This window comes from Melanostigma gelatinosum, assembly GCF_949748355.1.
Source record: "Melanostigma gelatinosum genome assembly, chromosome: 22".
In the NCBI taxonomy this organism is placed as follows: Eukaryota; Metazoa; Chordata; class Actinopteri; order Perciformes; family Zoarcidae; genus Melanostigma; species Melanostigma gelatinosum.
In genome coordinates this window covers 5254054-5266592 of record NC_136655.1, presented here as the reverse complement: position 1 = coordinate 5266592, position 12539 = coordinate 5254054, and the positions used below count along the sequence as shown (strand labels likewise).

The 12539-nt window shown below is 46.2% G+C and overlaps 1 protein-coding gene across 2 annotated transcripts in view; it reads right to left on the bottom strand.

Annotated features, from left to right (window-relative positions):
• The window catches only part of anks1b (ankyrin repeat and sterile alpha motif domain containing 1B), a gene marked incomplete at its 5' end in the record, with an annotated part of 143479 nt that extends 130940 nt beyond the window's left edge, over positions 1–12539 (bottom strand). For both annotated transcript variants that reach the window (XM_079294641.1, XM_079294642.1), the window contains one exon: positions 12319–12539. In XM_079294641.1, the coding sequence (XP_079150767.1) occupies positions 12319–12449 (131 nt within the window). The remainder of the gene's footprint in view (positions 1–12318) is intronic.

The window sequence follows — 12539 nt, the reverse complement described above, 5'->3', positions numbered from 1 at the left end:
ACCAATGGAGGAATAGTTTGACATTTCAAAGCCAGGCTGTAATTGAATGCACAGATCTTATCAATAGTGTCAATGTTCTCATCTAATTCTGGGAAAGAAAGCAAATACATGCATCTTCTAGAATGACTATTTCTTTAAAATGGATTTGTTTTGTTCTTGCAAATGATTCTCATTGTCTCCCACTTTCTGTCATCTAATCCCTAAAGTATTAAAGTGCATGGAGGAAGTGCATTTGGAGATAAACTAGACAAGCTGTTTGAACACAAGTGAATTCAAATGTCACCTCATTTTAAAAAAAAGAAGAAAATTAACACACATTGCTGATCCCTTGGCCGCTTGTTTTAAGGAAACCCAGCAACACACACACATGCGCACGCTCTGATAATCAATAAAAACATTTGAAATTCATCCGTATCTCCCCAAAGTCAACACAAACACACACACGCACACGTTAGTCAAGAAAAGCAAGTCTGGAAAAAACACACAAAGAGAGCAGCCAGTGTGAAAATGACACACACACACATACACAACACACACACACACACACACACACCAGAGAAAAACACCTCATAAGAAATCATGGAATTGTGTGTGTGAAGCTGGTATGAGAGAGAAGAAAAGGATGGGAAGCTTTACTCTAAAGCCAAATCTCTGGATGCTGAAAAGCAAACATCCAAAATGAGTGTGAATGAGTGTGTGTGTGTGTGTGTTTTCTGGCTTTCCCATGGCTATTTACAGCCCAGTCAGACACTGGGGACTGTCTGGAGTTTACACACAGAGAACTGGAGAAAAGAAAACACACACAAACATGACCGTAAGCGACAAAATCTCTCGGAAAGAAACACCACGTCTTCCGGCATCGAAACAAAGATGCAAACACACACACACACACACACACACACACACACACCTCTCATTCAAATTAAAAATACCGTCTCTCTCTGGTTTAAACACACACACCAGCGTATCAACAGGAGCTCGGCCTGTTTGTTTCGGTGGAATACTGACAGAAAAAAAGTCAAAGTCAGTCGAGCGAATGATTCTACTCGACTGCACGATTGTGATTCTCAGCGTTTTAATCAGGTTTCAGGTACAGCTGGCAAAAAAAATAAAAACTGTGTCCCAAATGCATATTATCATGAAATTCTAACTGGGTTTTGTTCAAACTCGCAAAAAAATTGAAAATGATCTCCACAAGCATAAAATAAAGTCATATATTCTTCTGAACCTGGCACTTTGATTGGCATCCGTCAGCAGCAGCTTCTGTCATTTGTCAGCCTTCTGTACACACAAACACAAAAACAATGTATATTTCATGTCTGTTGCATGCAACTGTACTAGGGCAAGGCATGGGAACGAAAGAAATAGATGCATATCGAGAATAAAGTTGACCTGTTCATTCTCTCAGGTTCTTTACAATATATTGTATTCAGTTTGTAGAATATGTTGTTTCCTCTTCACTGATGGCTTATTCTGTTTCTCTCTGCATCTTCCATGTGCAAATGACAAACAATGACTTGCTCCAGATGGTGCGTTATGCGGAGATGCTTTGACGGAGTTAGCGTAGCATGTGTCACGAGCTTAATCTGAAGGCAAATGATTCAACAGCTGTTGGCACTTTAACAGACTACTTTTAATGCAGAAGGGCAGCGTCACAATGCAGATCCGACAATGTGACTGCCTGCTGGGTACAGTGACGCACACACACACACACACACTCTGAGCCAAAAACATATGTATTGTAGAATCTATGCTGTTTGTGGGATTTTCTGTCCTGTCAATAAAGCTCCTTTGAATTGGAATTTAAATGAAGGAGAGACAGAAATAGGCCGAGGGAGACAGAAGCAGAATGTAAGCGCTGCAGAGGAGGCCAAATCCATAGCCTGCCTGTTATTAGGACCATAATTGGTCCCCCCCCCCCCCCCCCCGCAGCATCCTTCCTCCTCCTCCTCCTCCACCCCTCTTTCTCTCAGCCCACACACACATTCCCAGAGACAGGTGACAAAAAGCAAAGCTGGAACTCGCTGTAAATACATCGTTTTTTCCCAGATTCGGTGTGTCGCATTTTGCATTTTTGCACCCGAAGCGTCTCGCCCGAACAATGAGCCGCCTGCACGGCGGAGAAGGCTTAGTGTCAACAAATGCCCCTCGCTGTTATACCACACAAACATGTGCACCATCACAAAGACATTGCACACGCACACAGTCAGACGCACACGCATGCATGATTAGCGTGAAGCGTGTGGGGGTGAAAGAGACACGGGGGAAGGGCTATAAAAATCAATTTGGCTGTGCAGAGGTGCCAGAAAGACAGACGGGGAGCAGACAGACACAGAACAAAATGCTGCCAAACACAGACAAAGAGGCGAGGCAGAGGAATGCATGGGCCGATAGAGAGGCAAGAAGAAGAGACAAGAAGAAAGAAAGACACCGGAGGACATGAGCAAAGACAGGCGGGCGTAGACGGGAAGCCGCACACACACAAAGGGTTCGTGCGTAGGTCGAAGTCTGCAGGGGGCCTCTGCTGTATTCACTGGTTCAGGCTTCAGGAGTGCTTACTCAGCAGAGCTTCAGTGTCTCCCTGTTATGCTGAGGGTGAGTCAGAGGGAGGGGCGAGGGGTGAAGGGAAAGGAAGTCCTTATGAGGGATTAATGCTTATTATGTACTTGCTAAGAGTCGATAAAAGAGGCGAATATCTGCTGAGAATAGGGATACGCCTCATGGATTCTTTTCATTCTTTTCAGGATTTTTTTCTGCTCATGGCCGATAATGACAACCGATAACTTGTCATTGTTATTCTGCACACCTGAGGTTAACAAAGGTTTAGATGTCGTGAGCAAAGATGGATGATTTAATGACATTACTGTAAAGTACATCAAGAAACTTCAGCAACTGTACTCGTCTTCTTCTGTAACTGTGAAAAACATCCAGATGTTTGGTTCTCCAGTCAGCGTGGTGCGCTGGTTCTTCTTCTTCTCTTTGTTCATCGGCGGATTGCAAACCATCTTTAAAAAGGTGCACATTGACACCTACTGTATCAGAGCTTTGCATTTATTTTAACATAACCATTAAAACCTATGTCATGCCTAATTCCCAGGAGAAGATATTGAAGGGAAAACCAGTTTTAAGGATGCGTTCAGTGTGAAGATTTTGTGTTGGTACTATATTTTGAATAAAACATAAATTGCATTTCCTAGAAAACCAAATATTTAATGCCAATTGTTATTATGGACATATTTTTAGCAGACAAGGTGAAATAACACCTAAAATGTGTGTTAAAAAAGTCAAAAGGGATTATGTTCAAAAAATGTAATTAATGATAAATGACTTAATCATGGCCTTGCACTAAAGCTTTTATTCATTTTTCGGTCGGCATAATGGATGAGGAACTTTTCACAAATGTGAAGGATGAAGGGCAGAGGGCGGGAAAAGGACAAATAGAGAGAGAAGGGGTGAGAGAAGGTTTCTAATTTGCAGATCTGTCCCTCTGGGTTGCCAGGTGTGTGAATGTGCATCTTATCCAGCCCGAAGCCACTGACGCACAACACTTCCATACCCGCCTTCAGACCTCCATCACTCCTCCTCCTCACCCAGCACACAAACGCACGCTTTATTCCACAAAAAGTAGTTTTCCAAACACGCTTCCTGCCTCGTCTTTCTGTCCTGTTTTGTTGTCTAATTAGGGAGAACACCGCTCCCTCTGAATAAGATATTTTCCATCTCTCCAGTCATAGCAAAAGTCCCAAATAATAAAGCACAGGCAGGTCTAATCAGGAGTACGAAAGCTTTTTTGGATACTGATTTGCCTTCCATCAGTCAGAAGAATCTCACACTTAACCGTCACCCATAAAACAATCTGCAGGATTATTCATACGGCCTCGCTGCTTGTCGGGGATAAATGAATTCTGAATTTCAGAGTAGGGAAAAATAAAACGAGCGCTCTGTGAATGATATATTCTCAATTTTTCATTCAAGAGTTTGGGGGCGGATGAATATTTGATGTCTTTTTTATAAAGGACTCATTCATCAAGTGGTGCACGTTGGCCGGGGGGGGGGGGGGGGGGAAACGAAGGAGGAGGTTATGGCGAGACAGAGTTGTGGAAAGCGTCCAGTTATTGCGGCTCATTATCAAGAAGATGGAGTCCGCCGGTGATGAGTTAGAAGCGGACGGGAGGAGAGGCTCCATCTGCAGTCGGAGTTTAAGTCAGAGATAGAGCTTTAAAGTGTTTCCCCCCATCCAGAAACTAACATAACTTTTTGCATTTGCAGGTCAGCCTCTTCAATAAACTTCTGCACTCACCTGTGATGGATGAAGGTAAAGCCGTGTTATACGTTTTGATCTGCACCTGGACCCAAGACTCTAACAGCCTACATGTATATTTGAGAAAGTCCACCTTTCCTACTACTTAGTAAAGTTAAAACACATCTTTTCCAACTTGCTTTTACTTACAGTGGATATCTGTAGTTCCTTCCACATGGTGAAAACTGTGTTTTTTGCTAGTTGGCAAACATTGGCATGCTAACACCCTAAATTCAGATGGTGCACAAAGCTAAACATCTGCATTTCGTCATTGTGAGCATGTCAGCATTCAGCTCAAAGCACCACTGGGTCATAGATGTACCACGGGCTGTATGAAGGTGTCATAGCAAATGCTGCTGCATCTACAAGCACGCAGCACATATTACTATCATCGTAGGCCGAGTGCATCGTTTCAGTGTGCACGCGTGAGATCGGGAGAATAAAATGACAACGAGAGGCAATCTGTTGGCATCAGACGAAGCCTGCTGGGAAATGTGCCTCCCGTAAGAGGCTGTCAGCCCACCCTAATTTACTTCCTGGTTGCTCTGCACGCGCTCCCTCGCTGTCAGCGCCGAGGAGAAGACGAGTGGGGAATCAATCACGGAGGGAAATTAAAGAGGCCACCGCAGCCTGGTTAGGCTCTTTTAATGTTTTCTTTGCACATTTGTCACGGCACTGGCTGCTTCAGAGGAGATACTGCACCGGTTGAGGAGAAGAACAACGATGATGCTGCAAGGACAAAAGTATGTGGACACCCAACAATTAACAATGTCATTTTTACCCTATGACCTTTTCAGGAACCTGTTGTAGTTTTGGTTCCTGGGTTCCTTGTGTGTGTTCAATGAGTTTTTACGACGATTTCAGGATTGGACCTCAGAAGCTCATACGAGTCCAATCATGACGCACGCACTCTCACACTTACATGCGTAACTTCCCTCCGATGGCTTCCAGCGTAGAGCCCCGACCCTCAGCACATGATGACATTAGCGTTGCTAGCCCTCTCCTCTCCACATCTTATCTACTTCAAAAGCAGCGCTCCGTTAACTACAGCCATCTATCAGAGAGCAGGGAGCCGGCAGGAATGTGTGCGTCTAGCTGAGTGTGTGTGTGTGTGTGTGTGAGAGAGAGAGAGTGAGAGTCTCCACAACACCAGCAGTGTTATGCGGGGTCACAGACTTGTCGATTGGTGTGACTGACTGGACGTCACACCTCCTCTCCCTCCGTCGTCTGGCTGCATGTTGCCTCCGTGTCTCCTCCGCTCAGTATCAACATGTTTGCCTCTTCAGGACCAAACGGGAACACGACGCGAACAGGAAGTGTGCGAAATGTACTTACGTCGAAGCAAACAAAGGGCGAAGTCGTGAGTCAATTAGGCTAACAAGATGTTCCCAGCAACAGTCTCCTGCTAATAGATTTAGCAAATTACCAGCATGAATTACGTGTTTCATCACATATTCATGAGACAAGCCACGCCGGCAGCGATCGACACAACAGTTTAGGATTAGAACTTTCGAAACCACGGTGATTCAAATGTCTTATTAGTAGAAAATAAGTGATACAGAATTCAAATGTTCAAGAAATCTTTTTGATTTAACAAAACAAAACAGTATTTTTCCATCTGCAACAACACACTAAGTGCTTTCTAATTGGCATGGAAGTGTCTTTATAGCAGTTCATTTACTGATAAGCACACTTGATGAACCGTTTATGAAGTCCACTGCTCAGCACTCGTACATATTCATGTATATAGTGAAGTGTGTTGTATCCTTTAGGATTGCAAATAGGAGAATGGAACATCAATATAGTGGGGCATTAAAACAAAACCCACTGAAATCCACTGACCAGTGCTTAAATCTTGCACATTGTGAGGCCACATTCATGCCAGACCCCGAATTAAAAACATACCCAAACACCAAGAGTTCACTGTGGCCCAAAGCCGTGCTAACCAAAGCTAAACCTCTGGCAGTTACACTGCATGTTGGCCGAGTCGCTCCAACCTTTTCTGTGTTGGGGCAACTGCAGTGTTTTAGCTTCCAACACGCCGTCAGACAGACTCACGGAAGCATTTGTCTCGTCTCTGGTCGTACTTTGAGAAAACGAGATGAGCCTCGAGCTTATCTTCGTACATCTCTGCACAACATCAGAAAACTCTCGACTTGCAGGTGGAACTAAACTGCGCATTGCTACACAGTAACATGCACTTGTGGAACATTTGTAAAGAACACGTGTGAGCTAAGGAGCGAGTCTGTCAGTGTCGGTGACGGCATTTGAGCAGAGCTGCTACCTTAAGCTTGTGAAGCTAAGCTACGCTAATGTGACTACTCAACATCCTGCACATTACAGACTGCAACAGAGAGAGATAAATTGCTTAAAAAGACAATATTTTAAAGGCTTTCCATTGTCCATGTTTGTGGTTGTTTACATTTGATACCCCCCCCCTCCCCCCCTGGAGGCGGTAGCTTAGTTACATTTTAATTCACCGCTACATCACTCCCTTTGCTGGGACGTCACCAATGTTTTATTCCTCTTCTGACGGAGGCGGTCACCTGGCCCACACTGATAAATCGCAGGTCGTGGCTGTCAGGGGAAGCAGTTCTCAGAAGTGGATTCCCCGAATTCCCCATTTGCCACCGTCAACCAACACGCGCCGAGAGGCATGATGGGGGAAAGATGCTCCCACACGGTGATAACAGATGTAGTGCGACGTGAGATGTGAGTGAGAGGGGAGCAGCTTTTTGATAAGGTGGAGGAAGGTGGGGAGCAGAGGGAGAGGAGAAAACGATAAAGAGCGGATAGGGAGGCTGGATCATCTGTCTCTGGAGAGGGAGGAGAGAGATTGTGGAGTGAAGTGAGTGATGGAGAGAGAGAGAGAGCCAAAGAGATATACTGAAAGAGGATCCAGGGCACCAGATGGAGAGAGAGAGAGAGAGTGAAAGGGATTTGAGACTCAGACAAAAAAACAAACAAAGATTTAGATTGAGGAAGGAACAAAGAGAGACAGAGGCTTAGTGTGTGTGTGTGTGTGTGTGTGTGTGTGTGTGTGAGAGAGAAAAAGAGAGAGCGAGAGCGAGAGAGTGAGAGTGAGAGTGAGAGTGTGTGTGTGTGTGTCTTGGCGAGTATGAAGGTCTCAGCTTCTTGGCAGGATGCTGCAGCAGAGCTTGGCCCGGACCCTAATGGAGATGTAAGGAGCCTCTGAGTTTGATCACACACACACACACACACACACACACACACACACACACACACACACACACACACACACACACACACACACACACACACACACACACACACACACACACACACACACACACACACACACACACACACACACACACACACACACACACACACACACACACCTTCCTCCCGTTTCGATCACTGTGGCTCCAGACAAACTTGATGCACTGACGCCACAGCTGAACCCAAAGTAAAGAAGAATGAGATTTACTGAATGGCTCCGGCTGCATAACATCTGCACAAAGAACGGATTTTCCTTCAGGCTTTAAAAATTAAGTTTGAAAAAAACAATACAATTTGTATTTTGTTGCCAAAACATCTTCTGCCCAATGACTAATCAACGAATCCTTTCAGCTCCCTATCACTGTGTTTATCCGTCAATAAACAATAAACCTACAGAGCGCAAATTAAAAGGAACAACCTGTCACAGTTAATCCCAATAGAGTGACACACGGGTGCTCTTCGGCTGTGTGTGGAGTCCTGATCCAAACCTTACCATGACTTGGATTCTCCACAGTCAACCTTTGACCCCCTTTAGGTGTCCTGCACCACATGTAGCTCTTGGATTCCCCCATCAGCTCCCCAAACTAACACACAACCGTGTGAGTGAGTGAGTGAGTGAGAGAGAGAGAGAGAGAGAGAGAGAGAGAGAGAGAGACTCATGCTGTGAGCTACAAAGACACTCCAAGACGAGCAGGAGAAGACATCAAGAAATAAACGTCGCGGAGAGCGCCTGTGACGATCCCAATTAAAAAAGCCCACACACAACAGTGTGTGTTTGTGTGTGTCTCCTCTGGGAGTCCTCACTCCACTTAAAGGTTGTTTGTTTGCAGCAGAGGAGGAGGGAAAACACACACACACACACACACACGACGGGCTTTCCCCCTGAACATTGTTGAGCGAGGGTGGAGGGAGGGAGGAGGGATCAGCCGCCATCTGCTGTATCATGAGTCATTCTCTTTAGCTTTCAATCACTCCGTCACAGTCAGTGCGCCGTCACTCGCAGCACACGCACCTAACCTTGTTTCCTCTGCGAGACAGAACACACGACGACACACCGGCAGGAGTTCATCTTCACCGTCAACACCGGCCAGCAGCTCAGAGCAGCATTGCCACGCTGCTACCAGTGGTGAAACGTTGCATGAGCGTGTAATATATGTGTGTGGATGGATTCGATTCTGATCTTTAATTCAGAACATGGAGCGTATCCACCAGTGTGTTCAGTCCTTTCAAACTTTGTATCCACATTTGTTAGAAAGGTTAAGCGATCAAAAAAAGGAATTCTCTGTGTAGCAGCAGATCATTTATGACTTTTACACTTAATCCGTCCCAGCTTCTCCTGTCGAGTTTGTGATTTTGTGCGTCTACAAAAATACCTTCCGAGCTTCCCTTTAGCGTGCTAACGGTTAATATTATGGCGAGCCTGCTTCTCCTTTTAATAGAAGATTATGAGGGAACCAACAACAAAACAAACACCAGCACGCAAGTGGCTTCAAAGATCTCTTCTCACTTGAACAACTTATTATCTCAGAGAGGAAACTACGTTCAGGAACAGAAGAGAAACACACGGACACGACTAAGCGACGGGAAACTAAACACAGCGTAACGCCACCGAGATCCACAGGAACAACAAACGACATGCTCTTGCCCACTTGTTGAAGGCTGTGATGAACTTTCTGAATTACTCATGAGCACATCTCTGGTAAACACAAGACTTTAAGCGGCGCTTTTGTGCGATTCCTTGTGGAGAACTTTTACAGACGCGACAAAATGGTACGAGTGTTAGCCAACGAAGAATTCCTTTTGGTTGCGGAAAAGCTCTCCGAAATAAACAATCAAAAAAAGAAGACAAAGCAGCCAGTGCAGGCCTGATCAAGCTGATCAGGTATCAGCCAGATGTGACCGGCAACATTTCCTTTTCTGCTGTCTGTGTCTGAGATGCCGGGCTTTCTGGTCTATTAATGCTACCGTTCGGTACCTCTTGCTCTTTTTAGACGATGCTTATTGCAACATGAACACTCGAGAAGAAGCCTTTCTCTTCTTCAAAAACACAATTTACTGATTATATCCCAGCGCATCATCTACATTTGCCCAGTAAAAAAATATGCAAAAGCTGAACTGACACCCGACTAATAGCTGGATGTGTGGGTGACCATGTCACGGCATTATTAGAGAAGCGTTTGTGTCTTTCCACTGACAGTCCCCCGTGTACAGCACAGGTCATCGACAAGAGAATATGACTCATTAAACAGCCATGAGATCAGCCAGTGTTGATTTGGTTCTGCGCACCACACCACAAAACTGCAGCGGTACAGCTGATACGGTACAGATCGTCTTCTCTACATCCTGTGTTTATGCATGCGTGTGTGTATATACGATATGTGTGTGTGTGTGTGTGCGTGTTCATGTCCCACTTGGTGGTTTCGTGCAATTCTTTCAGCGAAAAAAAAACAGATGGCCCTCATGACTCAGGAATGCTATGAATGGCTCGGAGGCCTTAAGATGGGAAACTATGCATTGATTCCCGGACATCGTTCTCATAACGCTGGCCTGCACACACTGTGTGTGTGTGTGTGTGTGTGTGTGTGTGTGTGTGTGTGTGGCCCACCCAGTGTTTTACAGACTTCTCCTCATGGACCGGTGTCTCGAACCTAATAAAAGCCAAGTGCGACAGTCGACATAACTCACTGACAACAACACAAACGCCAAAAGCAGATCCACCCATAATGCATCACTCTGACCTCGACCTCACCCTCCATGTCGCTCTGCTTTTAGAGTTGTGTTCTGTTTTGAAATTGAACGACAGCAAATCGATCCGAGAGCTTCTCTCCTTCCAACATGTTCCCTCGGTCGTGTCGGTAGATGCCGACGTGCTCACGTTTACAACGCTAACGCGCTAACGTTTAGCAGGTACCACAGAGTCTTAATGTAGTGCGTCAGCATGCCAACATTTGACAATTAGCAGCTTTTACACGCAAGGCCACTTCTCTTTTTCTAAAAGATTATGTGGGAATCAAACATGTGGCTTCAATGATCCCTTCCCATCGAAACAATTTCATATCTCAGAGAGGAAACTGTGCGTGCAGGAAAAGAAGAACAGAAACACACGGGCACGAGTCAGAGACAGTCAACAGCGGAGACCCACACACACAATCTGCCACATGTTCTTGACCACGTGTTGCAGGCGGGGAACGTGGACGACAAAGGCTCCAGAAACGATCGTCAGCTGTCATTTGTCTTTGCTGCTGCACTTTGTTTTTCTGGGTCTGTTTGGAGGGGGAAGCTCCTGATCACTGCATCCCGAGCCAACTCCCAATGAATTAGTGTTCAAATGAATCCGTCTCGATATTACACAAGTTCACTTCTTGTCCTTTAAGGTCCCACAGGAGTCCCCAGACTCAGGTTTATGAACCATTGGCTGAAGTGCACGAGTGGTTGGCCCCGTCCCTGCCAGTGTGCCACCTCGGCCCGGTCGTGAGACGCCCTGCTCGGGGGCCCCGAGGCGCTGCTCCTCCCGGACGCCCCCCCCACCCCCCGCCTTTGATCTCATGATCACCTGGCTCAGCAGAGGCCAGAGAGGGAGAGGCTGCAGGGGCGGGAGGAGGACAATAATAACCTCAGCAGTTGTTCTCGCGGCCACATTGAAGCCTGAGCGGTTTGAGTTCGGAAAGAAAAGGAAGCAGGCAAATTCCTGGCAGGATATCTGATGCTGATCATGAAAAGCACCGCGCACTCGCATCACTGGATGCTCAATAAAGAATGGGACGATTAACTTCATCACAGGAACCGGACTCACGGGTCAGGGGTTCACGGTGCTATCTTAAAGTAATCAGACATTTTGCCTTCAGCTGTTACATAAACAGAACAATCCCTCACTTCGCTCACATCCCTGTTCTTGGAGGCGATGGAGGAATCTAAAAGCAGCCAATTTCAGCCAAAACCACGTCACCTTTTTAGGAAATCCCTGTTTGTCTATTGCTTGTCTTCTGGCACACAGACGCACACGAATGCAGAGCTCGTTTTGCAGCCAACTTGGACGTCCTGCACGCCAGGCCTTCCCAGCATCATGTGAACAGACACGGTGCTACACAAACACCACAGCCATGTCCCGATAAGATCATTTTACTCATGCTATTACGGACGAGAAGACCTTAACACGGTGACTATAAACACACACAGACAGGAAGGTTTGCTGGTATTTTGTGAACCCTTGCACACAAAGCTCCTCTGAAAATGAGCAGAAAGACACTCTGCCGTGCAAGCATCGCTCTCTAAAATATGCTAAAACATCGCTCAAGCCCCCCCCCCCAAATAAACTCTCAAACCAAGACTAGCACCCAGAGAGGACAGGGGGATGACTAACCTTTGATATACTCTGACAGAGATACAGTATGTGCCTTATGTGTGTTTAGCCTGTAGCCTGCAGCAATTCTATCCGAGTGCACTTCGCTTCACACTACTCTCTTGACTTTGCATCACTTCACTTGCTTTTACTCTCCTGTGTCATGCAGCGTGTTGGACAAAGATCTCAAACAGCTCATTTTATGAGGTTTTATCTTAGGGACACCATGTGGAAGGAAATAAAATGTGCTCATGATATACTACTGAATATATATTATACACTCCACTGGGGCTCATTTCTAGTGCACTGACCGATGATGAAGCTCGATTTTGCAGCATGGGAACCCTCCCCAGGAATCCCCTCCAGCACCCCACCCCCCGCGGGGCTCCCTGGACACTTTGGCGGTCATGAGAAGGAGGTGAGAGCGGCTTCTTACCTCAGCAGGTTGGGCAGAGGGATGGAGCCGGAGCCTGACCCCAGTATCCCCTTCTTCCCACTCAGCAATTTCTCCACCAGGGCGACATTCCCGGTCCGAGAGGCTTCCAGCAGCTCCTGCTCCTTCCCCATCCCGGACACAAGTTTGCAACGACGGGGTGATGAAAATCCAACAAATCTCCCATATATCCACAAACTGCCTCCTCGCCTCCGACCCCCTTC